The 18836-nt window shown below is 42.2% G+C and overlaps 1 protein-coding gene across 1 annotated transcript; it reads left to right on the forward strand.

Moving 5' to 3' along the window:
- Window positions 1–1589: 1589 nt before the first annotated feature.
- LOC120043746 (immunoglobulin lambda-1 light chain-like) lies at window positions 1590–18016 on the forward strand. Its single transcript, XM_038988309.1, has 4 exons — window positions 1590–1738; window positions 1847–2173; window positions 16535–16570; window positions 17440–18016. Exons 1-4 carry the CDS (start codon window positions 1699–1701, stop codon window positions 17763–17765), a joined length of 729 nt encoding a protein of 242 aa, XP_038844237.1. The 5' UTR covers window positions 1590–1698; the 3' UTR covers window positions 17766–18016.
- The last annotated feature ends 820 nt before the right edge of the window (window positions 18017–18836 follow it).

Consider the following 18836-nt stretch of genomic DNA (forward strand, 5'->3'; position numbering starts at 1 on the left):
AGAGATGACCTAACAGTTGACTGTAGCCTTACATTGAAGAGCCTGTGGTTAATATGATGGAAATGTAGGCAGAATTTTTCACAGCACTGATTGAGGGGGAATCTGGAAACTAATGAACCAAGTTAGAGGAGGATGGAGGGATGTGGAGTTGAACCAGGGACCCTTGGAGACACAGAGGATGGAGAGAAAGTTACAGAAGTGGTCTAGGGCACTGTGGTCTAGTGCACTGCATCGCAGTGCTAGCTGCGCCACCAGAGTCTCTGGGTTCACGCCCAGGCTCTGTCGCAGCCGGCCGCAACCGGGAGATCCGTGGGGCGACGCACAATTGGCATAGCGTCGTCCGGGTTAGGGAGGGTTTGGCCGGTAGGGAGGGTTTGGCCGGTAGGGATATCCTTGTCTCAGTATGTAAAAAAAATGTAATAAAATGTATGCACTCTACTGTAAGTCGCTCTGGATAAGAGCGTCTGCTCTTGGCCGGTAGGGATATCCTTGTCTCAGTATGTAAAAATGTAATAAAATGTATGCACTCTACTGTAAGTCGCTCTGGATAAGAGCGTCTGCTAAATGACTAAAATGTAAAATGTAAATGTAAGTTAGGCTGAGAGAAAGAGAAGCATCCAGGTATTTCAGACTAAAACACCGGCCTCCATTTTAACCAAGGATGCAAGAATGACAGATCAATGTTTAGAGAGTTTGAAGCTGCCATTATTACATGGTTTAAACATTTCTCTAGTATTAACATTAGATGTTGGACTCAGTATCATTTAAGCATTAATAACAACTGTATAGGTCTGGTCTTCACTTATTCTCCCACTGACATCAATCCATGACTAAGTGAACAACAGGAACAGCTGTCTGTAGACCACTGGTTTCAGTCCCACCCAAAGAACAGCTGATAGTTTCATGTCTACTATCTCTAGTTATCAGAGTCATTCACCAGGGACGTGTTCTAGTTCTGACACTGAGTTACAGGCAGTGATGTGTTGTTCCCCTTCTCCCCCAGAACACACCTGCTTCCCCTCCCCTCCTCCTCTCCTTATTTATAGCTTCATGTAAATTAAGAGGTTATTTTTTTGCTCTGAGGGGGGACTGAGTTACTCATTGTTCTAGACCTGTTCTGAGGGACTGAGTAACTCATCGTTCTAGACCTGCTCTGAGGAGGGACTGAGTAACTCATCGTTCTAGACCTGCTCTGAGGGGGACTGAGTTGCTCATTGTTCTAGACCTGCTCTGAGGGGGGACTGAGTTACTCATTGTGCTGGACCTGCTCTGAGGGGGGACTGAGTTACTCATTGTTCTAGACCTGCTCTGAGCCTATGCCCTCCAAGGCCCACCCATGGCAGCACCCCTGCTCAATCATGTGAAATCCACAGATTAGGGCCTAATTTATTTATTTCAATTGGCTGATTTCCTTATATGAACTGTAACTCAGTAAAATCTTTGAAATTGTTGCATGTTGTGTATATATTTTTGTTCAATATAATATTATTATTAGAACTGTGGAAGTCTGTGAACCCCCAGATATGTCAATCAACAATAAAAGTCACTGGTGATTGGTTACCTGCAGAGGCCCCTCCCTCTGGTCCTCCCTGTCTGTCTCCTTATAGGTGGGTCCTGCAGCCTCTCCTCTCCTCACACTCCAACCCTGCTCATCTCTCAGCTGGACAGTAAGGGCCGTTCACACCACACACTGACAACATGCTGGGGACACTCTGCACTCTCATCACTGCTCTAACATGTAAGGAATTTACTGTTTGTTCATTCTGAATCTCAAAACAATGCCAATGAAGTTTTACATTCATGTATGATTAATTGTCTTAATAAATTGTGTGTTTAATTCCCACAGATGTCAGTTGCCAGAAAGCAGTGACACAGACACCTTCAGTACTGACTGTCAGTACAAAGGGGACTGCTACTTTTTACTGTGACATCACCAAAGATGAAAGCAATTATGTAAGCTGGTATAAACAGGTTCCAGGAGGAGCTCCTCAGTATGTGTTAAGGTTTTACTACACAAATGACTCTCCTGATGAATATGGATCTGGTTTCTCCTCTGACCGTTTCACATCTAAAGCCACGTCTAATAAGGATTATCAGTTTATAATCAGTAATGTGGAGGAGACAGACTCAGCAGTGTATTACTGTCAGACTCGGAATGACTCTCCTTTTGCGCTCGTATCACAGTGATATACACCATGACAAAAACCTCCTCACCAAACACACTCACTTCTGCTTTCAGATGTTCTGAATATAGACACTAACTGAATGTCAAGTCATCCTGAACCAGTGTGTCTGCAGTAGGAGAACATTCCATGCTTGTGTTTTACACAAAACCCTTCACACATTTACTAGAATGTTGTCATTAACAATTACACCTAGTTGTCACAAAGCATGAATGATAAAGTGATATTCCAGAAGGTTCAGTCCTAACAGAAGACTCCATGTATCAGACAACCTCCATGATAGTCAGTCCCCTGGTTTACAGTAGAGACGTATTACATCAGTCATTTAGTGATGTACTGTTAGTTCAGAACCCCAGTATCAGGTCCAGATAATATTATTATAATGTTATTATCTATATTATGACATGCTGATTTCAGTAAACTAACCAACACAACTCACATGAAACTAAATACTGCTCTTTTCAGTGTAACCAAAATGATCCCATATAGTTTGTTATACCAATCTAATATATATATTTTTGATAGTTGAATAGTTACAGTATGTTGCGAATCCCTTTGGCCCGGCAGTCTAGGGGGGATGGTAACGAGACCCGTAACATAACTCATGCAACTTATAGTAGTGAAAAAGTAACAGTGAGAACGAAATAACTAAATTACCATCAAACACTCATGGTTTATTTTTAACACGCGGTAAAGGAGGGCAGGAAAAGGGGCTGAGTTGGACCGAAGGAAAGAAACAAATATCCCAAAACACCCCTAAGCTAGTCTAGCCTACTTCAATACAGCTAACTAACTAACTAACCAAAAATACAGTGGGTGGTCCGCCCAGTTCTAACTAGTGTTCTTAGACAAAGTATTCCTACAGGTAGTGTATGCCCATGGGCGACTTGTCTTGTCTTCTGGACCTGCTCTGAGGGGGGACTGAGTTACTCATTGTTCTAGACCTGCTCTGAGGGGGGACTGAGTTACTCATTGTTCTGGACCTGCTCTGAGGGGGGACTGAGTTACTCATTGTGCTGGACCTGCTCTGAGGGGGGACTGAGTTACTCATTGTTCTGGACCTGCTCTGAGGGGGGACTGAGTTACTCATTGTGCTGGACCTGCTCTGAGGGGGTACTGAGTTACTCATTGTTCTAGACCTGCTCTGAGGGGGGACTGAGTTACTCATTGTTCTGGACCTGCTCTGAGGGGGGACTGAGTTACTCATTGTTCTGGACCTGCTCTGAGCCTATGCCCTCCAAGGCCCACCCATGGCAGCACCCCTGCCCAATCATGTGAAATCCACAGATTGGGGCCTAATTTATTTATTTCAATTGGCTGATTTCCTTATATGAACTGTAACTCAGCAACATTTTTGAAATTGTTGCATGTTGTGTATATATTTTTGTTCAATATAATATTATTATTAGAACTGTGGAAGTCTGTGAATCCCCAGATATGTCAATCAACAATAAAAGTCGCTGGTGATTGGTTACCTGCAGAGGCCCCTCCCTCTGGTCCTCCCTGTCTGTCTCCTTATAGGTGGGTCCTGCAGCCTCTCTTCTCCTCACACTCCAACCCTGCTCATCTCTCAGCTGGACAGTAAGGGCCGTTCACACCACACACTGACAACATGCTGGGGACACTCTGCACTCTCATCACTGCTCTAACATGTAAGGAGTCTGACTTCCTGGAGGTTTTACTTCCTGGTTTATTAATAATGAGTCTGTATGTTTCTCTTTACTACATGTCATCTTCTTATTTCCCAGGTGTCAGTGGTGTGACTGTGGTGACACAGAAGCCTCCTGTTGTAACGGTGAGGAAAGGAGAGACGGCCACTATGGACTGTAACCTGGGGACTGTTGATAATAGAGACGGCCACTATGGACTGTAACCTGGGAACTGTTGATAATAGAGACGACCTCTCTGGACTGTAACCTGGGGACTGTTGATAATAGAGACGGACACTATGGACTGTAACCTGGGGACTGTTGATAATAGAGACGGACACTCTGGACTGTAACCTGGGAACTGTTGATAATAGAGACGGCCACTCTGGACTATAACCTGGAGACTGTTGATAATAGAGACAGCCACTCTGGACTGTAACCTGGGGACTGTTGATAATAGAGACGGACACTATGGACTGTAACCTGGGGACTGTTGATAATAGTGCTCGTTGGTATAAACAGGTTCCAGGAGGAGTTCCTCAGTATGTGATAAGGTTCTACCATGGTGATAGTGCTCCTACCTATGGTTCTGATTTCTCCTCTCCTAAATTCTCATCTAATCAGTCTAAATCAGATTATCATTTTGTTTTTCATCATGTGGAGGAGGCAGACTCAGCAGTGTATTATTGTAAGACCTGAGACAGCTCTGTTAAGGAATACGTATCACAGTGACATACACTATGACAAAAACCTCCTCACCAAATACACTCACTTCTGCTTCATGCGTGGCAGAGGGGTGAACTCTAAGAAACATCAGTTGATCAGTGATTATTATAACAATATATACATGTCACAATGGGAGATCTGGAAATGGAAGAACAATCCATTCCTACATGTCAACAAGATTATAAGAAGACATTGTCTGAAAGAAAACTAATGTTGGCTCTCTTGTAGTGATCATCATCATCATCATCATCATCATCACCATCATAATCAAAATCATCATATCATCATCCTCACCACCATCATCATCCTCATCATCATATCATCCTCCTCATCATCATATCATCATATCATCATCATACCATCCTCATCATCATTTAATCATCTTCCTCTACATCAGCATCATCATCATCATATCATCATCATGTCATCATATCATCATCCTCATCATCACATCATCTTCCTCTACATCAGCATCATCATCATCATCATCATCATCATCATCCTCATCATCATATCATCATAATCATCATCATACCATCATCATCATCAAGTCAAGACTGCATCATATGGATAGTAATTTAACTGATGGATTTGTATATATTAAGGCAGCAGCTAATCTTCCTGGCATCCGGATAAATTAAGGCAGTTATACAATTTTAAAAACATTACAAAACATTCATAACATATTTCCCTGTAACGGCAGATTTCCTCCTCTTCGTCTGAAGAGGAGGTGTAGCAGGGATCGGACCAAGACGCAGCGTAGTAATTGTCCATGTTTTAATATAATCAACTGAACATGACACAAATACAAAATAACAAAGTAATCCTAACCGAAAACAGTCCCGTGTGGCACAAACACTGACACAGGAAACAAACACCCACAAACCAACAGTGAAAACAGGCTACCTAAATATGGTTCCCAATCAGAGACAATGAAAAACACCTGCCTCTGATTGAGAACCATATCAGGCCAAATGACAAACCTAAACATAGAAACACAGAACATAGACTACCCACCCCAACTCACGCCCTGGCCAACTAACTAAAGAAAAAAACAAAGGAAATAAAGGTCAGAACGTGACAGTATCCCCCCCAAGGTGCGGACTCCGGCCGCAAAACCTGAACCTATAGGAGAGGGTCTGGGTGGGCATCTGTCCGCGGTGGCGGCTCTGGCGCTGGACGTGGCCCCCACTCCACCATAGTCAATACCCGCTTCCGTGGCCTCCTAGGAACGGGGACCCTTCTAAATGGCCCCACTGGACTGAGGGGCGCCTCTGGACTGAGGGGCAGCTCCGGACTGAGGGGTAGCTCCGGACTGAGGGGCAGCTCAGGACTGAGGGGCAGCTCTGGACTGAGGGGTAGCTCTGGACTGAGGGGCAGCTCAGGACTGAGGGGTAGCTCCGGACTGAGGGGCAGCTCCGGACTGAGGGGCAGCTCCGGACTGAGGGGCAGCTCCGGACTGAGGGGCAGCTCCGGACTGAAAGGCAGCTCCGGACTGAGGGATAGCTCCGGACTGAAAGGCATCTCCGGACTGACGGGTAGCTCCGGACTGACGGGCAGCTCCGGACTGAGGGGTAGCTCAGGACTGAGGGGCAGCTCCGGACTGAAAGGCAGCTCATGACTGACTGCCGGCTCTGGCAGCTCCTGACTGGCGGCCGGCTCTGGCAGCTCCTGGCTGGCTGGCTGCTCTGGCGGCTACTGGCTGGCGAGCGGCTCTGGCGGCTCCTGGCTGACTGGCGGCTCTGGCGGCTTAGGACAGACTGGCGGCTCTTGCGGCTCAGGACAGACTGGCGGCTCTTGCGGCTCAGGACAGACTGGCGGCTCTTGCGGCTCAGGACAGACTGGCGGCTCTTGCGGCTCAGGACAGACTGGCGGCTCTTGCGGCTCAGGACAGACGGGAGACTCTTGCGGCTCAGGACAGACGGGAGACTCTGGCGGCTCAGGACAGACGGGCGGCTCTTGCGACTCAGGACAGACGGGCAGCTCAGATGGCGCTGGGCAGACGGGCAGCTCAGACGGCGCTGGGCAGACGGGCAGCGCGGGCGGCGCTGGACAGATGGCAGACTCTGGCCTACTGAGGCGCACTGTAGGCCTGGTGCGTGTTGCCGGAACTGGTGGTACCGGACTGGTGCCATGTACACCGGCCCGAGGAGATGCACTGGAGACCAGATGCGTTGAGCCGGCTTCATGGCACCTGGCTCGATGCCCACTTTAGCCCGGCCGATACGAGGAGCTGGAATGTATCGCACCGGGCTAAGCACGCGTACTGGGGACACCGTGCGCTCCACCGCATAACACGGTGCCTGACCAGTACGACGCCCTCTCTCTCCACGGTAAGCACAGGGTTTTGGCGCAGGTCTCCTACCTGTACTCGCCACACTCCCCGTGTTCCCCCCCCAAGACATTTTTGGGGCTGACTCTCGGGCTTCCAACCGCGCCGCCGTGATGCCTCCTCATACCAGCGCCTCTCTGCCTTCGCTGCCTCCAACTCTGCCCTGGGACGGCGATATTCCTCTGGCTGAGTCCAGGGTCCTTTGCCGTCCAGAATCTCCTCCCAAGTCCATGAATCCTGTGTCTCTTGCCGCTGCTGCTGCTGTCCTCTACCACGCTGATTGGTCCTTGGTTGGTGGGTGTTTCCGTAACGGCAGATTTCCTCTTCAGACGAAGAGGAGGTGTAGCAGGGATCGGACCAAGACGCAGCGTAGTAATTGTCCATGTTTTAATATAATCAACTGAACATGACACAAATACAAAATAACAAAGTAATCCTAACCCGAAAACAGTCCCGTGTGGCACAAACACTGACACAGGAAACAAACACCCACAAACCAACAGTGAAAACAGGCTACCTAAATATGGTTCCCAATCAGAGACAATGAAAACACCTGCCTCTGATTGAGAACCATATCAGGCCAAATGACAAACCTAAACATAGAAACACAGAACATAGACTACCCACCACAACTCACGCCCTGACCAACTAACTAAAGAAAGAAACAAAGGAAATAAAGGTCAGAACGTGACATTCACGACACACTGTGTGCCCTCAGTCCCCTACTCCACTACCACATATCTACAACACAAAAATCCATGTGTATGTGTGTGTATAGTGCGTATGTTATCCTGTGTGTGTATGCATGTCTGTGCCTATGTTTGTGTTGCTTCAGATATACATTATCTGTTATCTGTTTTTTAAATTTGATTCTGCTGCTTGCATCAGTAACTCTATTCCATGGCTACATGGAATAGAGTTCCATGTAGCCATGGCTCTACATAATACTGTGTGCCTCCCATAGTCTGTTCTGGACTTGAGGATTGTGAAGAGACCTCTGGTGGTATGTCTTGTGTGGTATGCATGGGTGTCTGAGCTGTGTGCTAGTCGTTTAAACAGACAGCTCGGTGCTTTCAACATGTCAATACCTCTCACAAATGTGACCGACCGCCTTGAGACGGTTTTATGTTGAAAAACTTGAAATTGTGTTTTTTTACATTGGATAAAAGCAGAGACACAGAGCTACAAAATGGTATATCATACACTACATTTGAGGAACTATGGGGAAGTAATTCTGCTTTGAAAGTTGATAAACCTGTAACCTCACTTTTGAGAAAATGGCCTTTGAATGTTTTGGTTCCAACTGGAGAGCTCTTCTTTGTCTACACCCATTCAGCATCGTTCACACCCTCTTTAGCCCCCACCCAAACTCTGACCATTTTACTCGCCATAGCAGAGCTGGTTAGGCTGTTTTCATGTTATCCAGATCATTGGTGACTGTAACTGTGCTGCTGGCAACAATTGAATTACGCTTTTTTGCCGACGTTTACTGACACCGGCCATATTCAACTTGTGTTTAGCGTTCGTAATTTCCTCTGTTACTTTGCACTCTGGTGAGAGCGCTCTGACATCTAACACACCCGAAATGGTTACTTGCATAGTGGAGTCTTTTGTTAAGACATGTAGCTAGCTAGCTAAACAATGAACCATAATCCCAACTCATGACCTTACTACCATGCATGAATCTGCAGGTAGGTTCAACCAGGTTCAATGTTAGCTAGCTTACATTAGGCTATAACTAGCCAAGCAAATGGCTTTGAGATACAAATAATAAAATCATACAAGTAATGTTAGCTAGCGAGCCAGCCAGCTAACATTAGCTAGCAAACACTACACTTGAACTTGAAATGAAACCACTTTCTGTCAAAATTAGAAACGTGTAATATCTGAAAATGTAGCTAGCTAAACTATCTTACCCGTATACATCATGGATGGACACGTCTCCTGCCGGATGTCATGGTTGCACTTAGTTTGAAGATGTAATCCGGAGACAGAGTTTTTCTCCATCTCCTTGGCTATCATACTCGAATTCCACTGATTTCAAAACTCGGTCCTCCAGAAAGTGGAGAGCAACACTTATGCAGTTTTACTATGCAATATATTTTAAAAAAAAGCCTCGTTAGACAGGATTACAGGATTACCTAGACAGAAGCGTGCTATATGCAGACCAATCCAAACTCATCTCTGGCATGTACAGCCCACTCATTATCTCAGCCAATCATAGTTAGCGGGAAGGTTGCTCACTTTTTCTGTGGCTAAACCAACTAGACTTGTAATTTAACAATTGTATTCGTATTTACAGATGGCATACAAGTTTGTTATTAAGGCACATGAAAGTTCACATGTTCGAGAAGGCATTTCTGCCTCCCCCCAAAAAACATAAGTGAAGCAGTGATTCGCGACATAAACCTATTTTCCTGAAACGGGTCACAAATATTGAAGCCAATCTCTCCTCCACTTTGAGCCAGGAGAGATTGACATGCATATTATTAATATTAGCTCTCAGTGTACATCCAAGGGCCAGCTGTTCTGCCCTGTTTTCCTAAGTCCCTCTTTGTGGCACCTGACCACACGACTCAACAGTAGTCCAGGTGCGACAAACCTAGAACCTGTAGGACCTGCCTTGTTGATAGTGCTGTTAAGAAGGTAGAGCAGCGCTTTACTATGGACAGACTTCTCCCCATTTTAGCTACTGTTGCATCAGTATGTTTTGACCATGACAGTTTACAATCCAGGGTTACACCAAGCAGTTTAGTCACCTCAACGTGCTCAATTTCCACATGATTTATTACAAGATTTAGTTGAGGTTTAGGGTTTAGTGAATGATTTGTCTCAAATAGAATGCTTTTAGTTTTAGAAATATTTAGGACTAACTTATTCCTTGTCACCCACTCTGAAACGAACTGTTTCCACTTTGAACGAATTGCGTACCCAAACGGAATTTCCTCCTACTCTGCCCCAGAAGGTAATACATGCATATTATTATTACCGTACTATTGTATAGAAAACACTCTGAAGTTTCTAAAACTGTTTGAATTATGTCTGTAAGTAGAACAGAACTCATTTGGCAGACAAAAACCTGAGAAGACTTCCAAACAGGAAGTGAGAACTCGATTTTCAAAACAGTGCCAAATGATACCCCATATAGTTATGGATAAGCAAACACTTCCTAGGGCTTCCACTAGATGTCGCCGTCTTTAGATTTTGGTTATATGATTCTACTATAAAGGAGTGCTCATAGGAGCTATTTTACTGAGTGGTCTTCAGAAATCTCAGTCTCGTTTTGCGCGCGAGCAAGAGAGAGTGGTCTCGTTCCAATGCTCTTTCTTCAGACAATGAAGTTCTCCGGTTGGATCCTTATTGATGAATAATGTTAAACACATCCTAAATATGGATTGCATACATCATTTGACTTATTTCTACGACCTGTAACAGAACTTTTTGAGTTTTTGTCTGGAGGGATTGCTCGTGCGTCATGAAAATCGATTCGTGGGCTGAACATGCTAACAACAAGTGGCTAAATGATGGGCTTTATGGAACTTTTCAGTCATTTATTGTCGAACTGGGAATCATGGGAGTGCCTTCTGATGAAGTTATTCGAAGGTAAGTGCATATTTATAGTGTTTTTGTAGCTTCTGTTGACGCCAAAATGGCGACTATTTCTTTGGCTGGATTGTGCTCTGAGCGCCGTTCTCAGATTATTCTTTTTCCGTAAAGTTTATTTTGAAATCTGACACAGCGGTTGCATAGAGGATAAGTTTATCTTAAATTTTGTGAATAACACTTGCATCTTTTATCCATGTTTATTATGAGTATTTCTGCAAAATCACCGGATGTTTTGGAATCAAAACATTACTGCACGTAACGCGCCAATGTAAACTGAGATTTGTTTTAATATATATATGCACATTATCGAACAAAACACACAATACATGTATAACATGATGTCCTATGACTGTCATCTGATGAAGATAATCGAAGGTTAGTGATTCATTTTAACTATATTTCTGCTTTTTCTAACTCCTATTGTTGGCTGAAAAAATGGCTGTGTGTGTTTGTGACTTGGCTCTGACCTAACATAATCATATGTTGTGCTTTCACTGTAAATCATTTTTGAAATCGGACACCATGGGTAGATTAACAAGATGTTTATCTTTCATTTGCTGTATTGGACTTGTTAATGTGTGAAAGTTAAATATTTCAAAAAAAATATTTTTGAATTTCGCGCGCTGCCTTTTCAGTGGAATGTTGTGGGTGTTCCGCTAGTGGAACCCCGGGCTAGAAAGGTTAACTTCTCTGCGCTACGAATCCCGTTAGTGGGATCACTTTCCTAAACAACCACTAGAATTGCAGGAAGCCAAATGCAAAAATATTACTAAAAATATTTATAATCATGCAATCACAAGTGAAATATACCAAAACACAGGTTAGCTTGTTGTTAATCCACCTATGGTGTCAGATTCTGAAAATATATTTTACAGCGAAAGAAATCCAAGCTTTTGTGAGTGTAGCTTTCAATGCTACATCAGCTAGCCACAAATTAGCATGGTCACGAAAGTGTGAAAAGCAATAAAATGAATCGCTTACCTTAGATAATCTTCGGACGTTTCCACTCACGAGACTCCCAGTTACACAACAAATCTTCTTTTTGTTCGATAAATATTACTTTTATCACAATTTGGGTTGCGCGTTATGATGAGAAAACTACAGCCTCGTTCCGGTCCTGACGTATCAGATTAGAACCAGATTCCTTTTCCAATGGCTTCCTCAGGCTGTGACCAGGCTTTAGACATAGTTTCAGCCTTTTATTTTGTAGTAGTCAGGTGTCCTCCGAATAGTTCCTGCGCGCGCGAGAGGAGCTCTCCATTTTCCTTTTCTCTCTTAATGAATAGGTTATGGTCCGGTTGAAATATTATCGATTATGTTTGTTAAAAACAACCTGAGGATTGATTATAAAAAACATTTGACATGTTTCTACGACCATTACGGATACTTTTTGGAATTTGTCGAACGGAACAAGGCTTTGGTTTTCTGAACATAACGCGCAACCCAAATGGCGTTTTTTTTGTGATAAAAGTAATATTTATCGAACAAAAATAACATTTGTTGTGTAACTGGGAGTCTCGTGAGTGCAAACATCCGAAGATTATCAAAGGTAAGCGATTAATTTGATTGCTTTTCTGACTTTCATGACCAAGCTAACCAAGCTAATATAAGGCTAACTGTTCTAGCATTGATTGCTACACTCACAAAAGCTTGGTTTTCTTTCGCTGTAAAGTATATTTTCAAAATCTGACACGATAGGTGGATTAACAACAAGCTAAGCTGTGTTTTTGTATATTTCACTTGTGATTGCATGATTATAAATATTTTCAGTAATATTTTTTAATCTGATACGTTTGGGAATTTTCTTCTTCCTTTCAGGACCGGAACGGGGCTGTAGTTTTCTCAACATAACGCGCAACCCAAATGGCGTTTTTTTGTGATAAAAGTAATATTTATCGAACAAAAATAACATTTATTGTGTAACTGGGAGTCTCGTGAATGCAAACATCCGAAGATTATCAAAGGTAAGCGATATATTTTGTTGTTTTTCTGACTTTCGTGACAATGCTAATTTGGGGCTAGCTGTTGTAGCATTGATTGCTACACTCACAAAAGCTTGGATTTCTTTCGCTGTAAAGTATATTTTCAAAATCTGACACGATAGGTGGATTATTAAGTTTTGCAGTCATTTCAGTCGCTGCAGTAGCTGATGTGTATAGTGTTGAGTCATCCGCATACATAGACACACTGGCTTTACTCACAGCCAGTGGCATGTTGTTAGTGAATATTGAAAAAATAAGAGGCATAGACAGCTGCCTGGGGAATTCCTGATTCGACCTGGATTAGTGTTAGAATATTTTATCAAGGGTTAAGATAAATGATGAAATAATTCTACCCAGAAACTTAACCATGAGGATTATTTGTTAGGGAGTATGTATGAGGGTAGAAAGGAATGTCTGTGTGTCTCTAAAGAAAACGAAATGGATCATTGACCTATGGTTGAACCACTAAGCTATAACTCTGTGGAGATAAGGGACAATAGTTCAAGCCCTTTCTGGGTTTTCCGTATCTGGGGGGAGACTGGACCTGTCAGTTAAGTGGTAATAAACTGAGGAGAGATTTCAGGAAATAATGCAGATATGGTATGTGCTTGAGTGTGTTGGAATTAACTTTTGATCAACTTTGTCCTCGTCGGAGGGGGAGGGACTCTATAACGCTGTTTGTGATATATAATGTGAGATACATGGTTTTTGGAGAGAGATCTCTCTCGAGAATAAACACTATTGATTAATTTGGACATGGGTCTATGTCTATTTTATGCAAATAAGGATCTTACATATTCTTAGAAATGGACAGAGTGTTTGCTTTGTATAATTAAATTGGTTAATGAACATATAGGAAACAGATTCCTTCAACAATTAGAGAGGCTTCCATTAAAGAACACCCTCTGTGTTATGTTAGACAAGTAACTCTTTATCCACAATAAAGCATGGGGTGCAAAGCCATAACACATATGTTTTTCCAGCAGCAGACTATGATCGATAATGTCAAAACCCGCACGGAAGTCTAACTCAACAGCCCCACAATATTTTTTGCATCAATTTCTCTTAGCCAATCATCAGTCAGTCCTTCCTTATAAGCGTGCTGAAAGTCTGTTGTCAATTTGTTTACTGTAAAATAGCATTGTATTTAGTCAAACACAATTTTTTCCAAAACTTTACTAAGGATTGGTAACAGGCTGATTGGTCGGTTATTTGAGCCAGTAAAGGGGGCTTTACTATTCTTAGGTAGCGGAATTACTTTTTATTGCCTCCACGCCTGAGAGTACACACTTTATAGTAGGCTTAAATTGAAGATATGGCAAATAGGAGTGGCGAGCCCAGTTGTCAGACTCCGGTGGCATGTCATTATTGATAGACAACAATAATTTTTTCACCTCTTCCACGTTCACTTTACGGAATTCAAAACTACTATGCTTGTCTTTCATAATTTGGTCAGATATACTTGGATGTGTTGTGTCTGTTTAGCGGAGCGACACAGGGGAACCCAAGAGCAGACTCAGACGCGGAAACAGGGATGAATGAAACAAGGTATTTATTGTAACACAGGGAGATATGGAGTGCAGACCCGGGGAAGCTCGGATGAGTTGTAGGAAACCAGATGTGGAGGCTGAGGTTGAAGTGAGCTGGGTTGGAACAGGGTAAACCGGTCAGGAGGTGAATCCAAGGGAGTGGTGGTGTGGTAAATCCAGAACAGGGTAGCAGGGTGGTGAGATGTGGAACAGGAGACAGGAGACAGAGTCAGAGCGGCAAAACTGTAGTATTTGTAGAGATCTTGATTATGGAACGGGTTGCAGCTGGTTGGGATCTGCTCTGACTCCAGCACACCTGTCTCCAACCACACAATCACACAGAGAGGGAGAGGGAGAGAGAGTGTACTGGGGGAGTGGCTGCAGGTCAAGAAGACACCGGATGAACACAAGAGGGCGTAGCAGGAGCAGATGTGACAGCATCAGCATTTGTTGCTGGCATGTCATGCCTAAGTTTGCTAATCTTGCCAATGAAAAAATCATTAAAGTCGTTGGCAATATCAGTGTGTTTTGTGATGAATGAGCCATCTGATTCAAAGCACGATGGAGCTGAGTTTGCCTTTTTTACCAACATTTCATCAAATCAAATCAAATTTTATTAGTCACATACACGTGTTTAGCAGATGTCATTGAGGGCGTAGCAAAATCCTTGTGTTTCTAGCTCCAACAGTGCAGTAATATCTAACAATTTCACAACAATAAACACAATACACACAAATCTAAAGTAAAGGAATGCAATTAAGAATATATAAATATTTGGGCAAGCAGTGTCAGAGCGGTATAGACTAAGATACAGTAGAATAGGATAGGATACAGTACATACACATGAGATGAGTAATGCAAAATATGTAAACATTATATTGAAGGTGCTCCAAAGCTTTTACTACTGTTCTTTATGTAATTTATCTTTGTTTCATAGTCTAGTTTCTTCTCCTTTTTATTCAGTTTAGTCACATGATAACTACATTTGCAGTACGTTTGCCAATCCGTTGTGCAGCCAGACTTATTTACCATTCCTTTTGCCTTATCTCTCTCAACCATACAATTTTTTAATTCCTCATACAATCCACGGGGATCTAACAGTTTTTACAGTCATTTTCTTAATGGGTGCATGCTAATTAGTAACCAGGATAAGCAATTTCATAAATGTGTCAGGGTGCTGCGTCTGTTTGCTCCTCATTACACACCCCAGACAAACAAATATTCTTTACATCAATAACATAGGAATCCCTACAGAACGTATTGTACGACCTCTTATACACTATATTAGGCCCAGCCTTTTGACTTTGGTTTTCCTAAATATGGCTACTATAATATGATAACTACATCCGATGGATCTGGATTCTGCTTTCAAGCACATTTCTTCAGGATTAGTAAAGATGAGATCAATACATGTAGATGATTTCATTCATGTGCTGTTTGTAAATACCCTGGTAGGTTGACTGACAACCTGAACCAGGTTGCAAGCACTGGTTACTGGGCAGCTTGATGAAAGCCAGTCAACATTAAAATACCCCCAAAATATACCTCTCTGTTGATATCACATACATTATCAAGCATTTCCGTGTTATCCAGATACTGGCTGTTAGCACTTGGTGGTCTATAGCAGCTTCCCACCAGAATGGGCTTTAGGTGAGGCAGATGAACCTGAAGCCATATTACTTCAACACTATTTGACATGAGATCCTCTCTAATCTTTACAGGAATGTGGTTCTGAATATAAACAGCAACACCTCCACCACTGGCATTTCTGTCTTTTCTGTACATGTTATAACCTTGTATTGCTACCACTGTATCATCAAAGGTATTATCTAAGTAGGTTTCAGAGATAGTCCGAATACAAATGTCATCTGATACTAGCAAGTTATTCATTTCATGAACTTTGTTTCTTAAGCTACATTAAACATGGGCTATTTTGAGCAGTTTTCTGAGATGCTTGCATGTTTTCATTGCTTTACTGGGAAGCTTAGCAGAAGTAGATATTCTCTTGTTATTTGTATTAGTGCAAGGTGAGCAGCACACAGTGGACTTCCTACTAAAAGCTACACTCACTGAGCTGCAATATTCACATACTGTAGCCAGTTGTGAAGAGAAAGAATCCTGCTAAAGATTTTATTTATTTAACTAGACAAGTCAGTTTTAAGAACAAATGCTTATTTACATTGACAGCCTAGCAACTGTGGGCTAACTTCCTTGTTCAGGGGCAGAGCGACAGATTTTTACCTTGTCAGCTCAGGGATTTGATCTAGCAACCTTTCAGTTACTGGCTCAACACCCTAACCACTAGACTACCTGCCACCCCTTAAAGTGTTCAAAAGGACCAGACACCAACAGCAGAATATGATGCTATACTATATAATGTTACTTCATAGACAGAAACTGTTAGAAAAGTCTGACATGTTTGTAGAGAGAGTGAAGCTCTGTCTGAATGGGATGTTTCAGTTCCCGTCCTCTCAGTAGAGAGAGTGAGGAGGTTTTTGTACGGCTGTGTATACAAACTGAATCACTGTGGTATTCGGACAAGGAACCAAGCTCATTGTTACTGGTGAGTACCCTTTATTTTAACCTTATATTTTTGTTTTCAAGGGTTTCTTGTAATACATAATAGTTAATAGAGTTACATATTTAACATTATATTATTTTTTCATATTTATTTAGTGTAAATAACCTACTTTGTGGACTGATTATCAAGAGTCATGGACACCATGTGACATCTTCATAGCCTACAGTATATCTGTAGTTGTTGATTTCACATTTAAACTTAAAAAACGTGATGAACTATTTGACCATGTAGGTTACTGCTGTCACTTGACAACACTACTCATTTATAATGTCTCATACAATTACAATATATTTACTCAGAAGTAGATTTGAATGTGAAGTCTACATAAAGTTGTATCAACCTTTAAAATGTTTGTCCCACGTTATATTAAATAATGATAAAACCATGTATATGGTAGTTACACACAATGTTGCTACATGCTTCATTACATTGCAGGCTACTACATTACAGTTGGTAACTCTGTTTGCTGGTTGACTAGAAGTAGGATATATGTTTGATTGTATCCCTCATTCAGCACATCTCAGCACTTGATTATGTTTAAACTTAGAGATCTGAACTCATTATCCACTTGCACAGAAATCTGCTTTACCTCTGAAAAGTCACACATGGAGAGTTACTTAGAAAGTTTCTAAATAAGTCCAGCTACAAACAGACATATGAGTAATATGTAACTATAGAATTACATGGTTTTAGTGCCTTTTAGTTTATGAGCCCAACATGTTAATTGTTTGTAGCCTTTGAGAAAACGTTTTATTTTTTATTCTACAGTATAATCACACAACCCTGTTTCATTCTACTAACATATCAAATGATTTTGTGTAATATTTATTCTGCTCATTCCATTGGTCCAGGCTCTACTCTCCCTCCGCCTGTCTTGACCATCTTCCCTCCGTCCAGCGATGAGTTGAAGTCCAGCAAAGTCACCCTGGTGTGTCTGGCCAGTCAGATGGCCATGGGCTACGCTGATGTCAGCTGGACAGCGGGAGGGAATCCGGTCACCGGCGGCATCGCTACGAGTGGCCCGGTGCCGCAAGCCGACAAGACGTTCCAACTCAGCAGCTGTCTGACCGTTGACACGTCAGAATGGAACCAGGACAAAGTGTTCTCATGTAAAGTCACCGCGGGCTCCAAGTTCGCTGAGAAAGACATCAAGAAGTCTGTATGCAGCACTGAATAGCCTGAGAACCATTGTAATGTCCAGTTGATTTTCTACATCACTTTTCAAGATATTGTTAATGCATTAGAAGTTTAACCTGCATATATACATTATGTTCCATGAAAGATAAATAGCTAATCACACTGATATCATAGGCTATATGATAAGTAGACTGTATATTTGAAATGGGTTGCTTTGCAGATGTATAATAGAGGAATAGTTAGAGCTTTGCTGTATTGTGGATATTAAATAAAGAACATTCTAAAGAACAAGTGTTTGTATTAGAGCATGTTGATGAACATCAGTGTTAGCAGCACTAAATGAGGGGGAGTTTAACTGAACTCAAATAGAGCAGCCTGCTCTCTTTTGACCAGATCCAGAAATAGTTGATCTAGATATCCAGGATGTAGAGCAGGTTTACTGTAATGTTAATGAATAACCAGAGATGGACCAGAGGTTTAAATTACAACTTCACATTATTGAGAACCTTCATTAGTGTGATATGATTGTATTATAAACTGGGTTGTTCGAGCCCTGAATGGTGATTGGCTGACAGCCGTGGTATACTGTATCAGATCGCATACCAAAACAATTATTTGTACTGCTTTAATTACGTTGGTAACCAGTTTATAATTGCAATAAGGCACCTCTGGGGTTTGTGGTATATGGCCAATATACTACGGCTAAGGGCTGTATCCAGGCACTCCACGTTGCGTCGTGCTTTAGAACAGCCCTTAGCCGTGGTATATTGGCCATATACCACACCCCCTCAAGACCTTGTTGCTTAAATATAAGATCATTCTGAAAGTAGCTATTTAATTATCCTCCATTTCTATCGAAAGAAAACTGTTGATTTGTAAAGAAAGCATGTTATTGGGGATCACATTATTTCCTGTACAATATTTGCTTGTACTATTTCACTGTATGATTAATTAAAACAATAGACCAATAACATGATATATTCAATATATTCATAGTTTATAGTTACAATATGCAATAGTGTTATAAACTTGCATCTTACTACGATGTACAGTACCATTTTAGTCATTAATATTTTGCCAGCAGGTGGAAAGAGAAAAGAGAAACATATTG

This window comes from Salvelinus namaycush, chromosome 3 (genome assembly GCF_016432855.1).
Source record: "Salvelinus namaycush isolate Seneca chromosome 3, SaNama_1.0, whole genome shotgun sequence".
NCBI classification, from domain to species: domain Eukaryota; kingdom Metazoa; phylum Chordata; class Actinopteri; order Salmoniformes; family Salmonidae; genus Salvelinus; species Salvelinus namaycush.